The sequence below is a fragment of the Trypanosoma conorhini genome (assembly GCF_003719485.1).
Source record: "Trypanosoma conorhini strain 025E chromosome Unknown Tco_14.4_contig_01526, whole genome shotgun sequence".
NCBI lineage: Eukaryota > Euglenozoa > Kinetoplastea > Trypanosomatida > Trypanosomatidae > Trypanosoma > Trypanosoma conorhini.
In genome coordinates this window covers 1-2,112 of record NW_021705616.1, presented here as the reverse complement: position 1 = coordinate 2,112, position 2,112 = coordinate 1, and the positions used below count along the sequence as shown (strand labels likewise).

Genomic DNA, 2,112 nt, shown 5'->3' with positions numbered 1-2,112 from the left:
GTTGTGCCCTGCATCTTGTACTCCCACGAATGTGCTGGCGCCTGGCCCGCCTTCACCTCCATCCGCATCTCCACTTCGTCCTCCCCTTCGCCCTCGGGAAACCCCAAGACGTGGCTCCACCTCGCCTTGAGCACAGAGTCGTAGAAGCCCTCCGGCAACGGCCGTCTGGCAATTTCCTTCACCCGCCACGCCCTTTCGAGTACCTCCGCCACCTCAAGGGCGGCGTTGAGTTTCCTCCTCGTAATAGCAGCAACGATGCCCTTCTGATGGAAGTCCTTCCAGCGTTGGAGATTACCCGCGTCGTGCTCCATTAGCTTGCGTGCGTCCGCACGTAGATTGCGTGCGTCCTCCCGGCGCTGACACTCTGTCTGGTACTCTGGTGAATCAATAATTCTTCGTAGGAGCCGCTCGTCACTGATGTAGTGCTCAGGCCTACGCGCAAACACCCCCATCATCACATTGCGGCCTTCGAGCACGAAATTGGGATCAACGTACTTCCTGATAAAATCGTTTAGCGTCATTTGCCTTGTAGCATCTAATCCCGCCAGCAGCACTTCCTCCACGGTACTGTAAAGGGTCCACTGTGGTCCCGCAGGTGCCTCTTCCACCCCTCGGCGCTGTGCAGGGGGTTGATTGGAACCGCCGCCGTCGGACCCCGGCCTCGCGTGCCGCCTCTGCGCATTAGTGGCGGGGCTCTCCGCGGCAGCGTGAGTTTCTTCTCCGCTTCTTTCAGTCATTTCTTCTTGATTTTCTTACTCTGTTGTAGGTGTTGTTGTCTTGCGCTGCGGCTGCACACCGACCACCAGCCAAAAGGAGAATGAGAGGGGGAAAGAGAAAAAAAATGTGCACACAGACACACACCACCCCACGCAGCCACGCGGCGAGAGAGAGAGAAAGAGAGGGGGGCGCCCGAAGGTTGTGGCACACGCACACACATCACACTTCAGCAGCCCGCGCAATGGGTGCAGCCAAGCAACAAACACACAAAACAAAACAAACAAAACCTCGTGAAGTGAAGCCGAAGCGTGGGGGTGCGTCCACCGAGCAGTGGGAACGCGCAGCAACACGTGGGACGACCAGCACACACTCCATCTCTCTCTCTGTTCCCGCACAGCCCAGTCCAGGAAGAGAGAGAGAGAAGCAAGAGAGGTCGCCCACTGAAAGCAATGAAAACAAACAAACTAAAAAAGGATAAAAACAGTTACGGTGCTGTACCTATGCAGCCAAACAAGACGGCAGCGGCTAGTCGGGGGCAAAAGAAAAAAGGAAGACCGACGGGCCTGCATGAGTGGAGTTGTGTATATATACGAGCACATTATGTGTGTGTGCCGCGTGGGGCGCGGCGAGAGCGAGAGAGTCCGTGCAGGGAAACAAAAAGAACGTGAAAGAAACAGAAAAGGGCGAGCTGTGTGTGCACGGCCTTCTCCCTCTCACTCTGTCTCTCACGCAGCCAGCACCGCAGCGGCAGCCGCACACGCAAGCAGAAGAAGCAGCGCAAGTGGGGAGGCGGAGTGCGAGGCCGCGGCGGTGCTGCCGTCGCTGTCGCCGGGCGCCGCCTTCGCTGCAGTCGTCGAATTGGTGGTGGCTGCCGCTTGAGCAGCCGCCCCAGCTGCCGGCTGAGCGGCTTCTCCTCTCTCACCACTCGTTTCGGGTTTCTGTTTGGGTGTGGGCACTGCGAGCTGCTCCGTTTGTTGTGCACCACCGCCTTCGTTTGTCCCCACGGAACTCGCGAGCTGCGGCTGCGCCGCGGGGCCGCTGCCGCTGTTACTTCCGAAGTTATTACTTTCCCCGCCACCGGCAGTGTCTTGTGCCGCTTCTGAAGCTTCCCCAGCGACTGCCGTAGCTGCGGGGGTATTGTCGCGCTGGACCGGGCTTCGTTGCACCGCGCTCTCAGGCGGTGGGGCCCCGGCGGCGTTCCCCACCGTGCCCTCTTGAGTCGGACTGTCGACAGCAGGCACGCCCCCAGCTGCAGAAGAGGAAGAAGCTATTTGTTCTTCTCCTCTGCTCTCCGGACGCAAGTGATCCTCTCCTCCTGCGGTGGGCGGGGGCCCAGGAAGTGTTGTGGAGGGACCGCTGGCTTCCTGCGCCTCGTGCGCTCGCACAGGCGACTCC

At 59.8% G+C, this 2,112-nt stretch overlaps 2 protein-coding genes across 2 annotated transcripts, besides 2 other annotated features; both read right to left on the bottom strand.

The window, feature by feature from the left end:
- Nucleotides 1–2: 2 nt before the first annotated feature.
- Tco025E_10197 (uncharacterized protein) lies at nt 3–737 on the bottom strand (the record flags this gene model as incomplete). The annotated part of the gene is made up of 1 exon (XM_029376982.1): nt 3–737. A coding segment is annotated over one exon (735 nt), but the record flags the coding sequence as incomplete, so codon positions are not given.
- A 145-nt stretch (nt 738–882) lies between these two features.
- Nucleotides 883–901: a microsatellite.
- Nucleotides 902–974: 73 nt separating this feature from the next.
- Nucleotides 975–1,002: a microsatellite.
- A 440-nt stretch (nt 1,003–1,442) lies between these two features.
- On the bottom strand, nt 1,443–2,112 carry Tco025E_10196 (uncharacterized protein; the record flags this gene model as incomplete). Its single annotated transcript, XM_029376981.1, has 1 exon — nt 1,443–2,112. A coding segment is annotated over one exon (670 nt), but the record flags the coding sequence as incomplete, so codon positions are not given.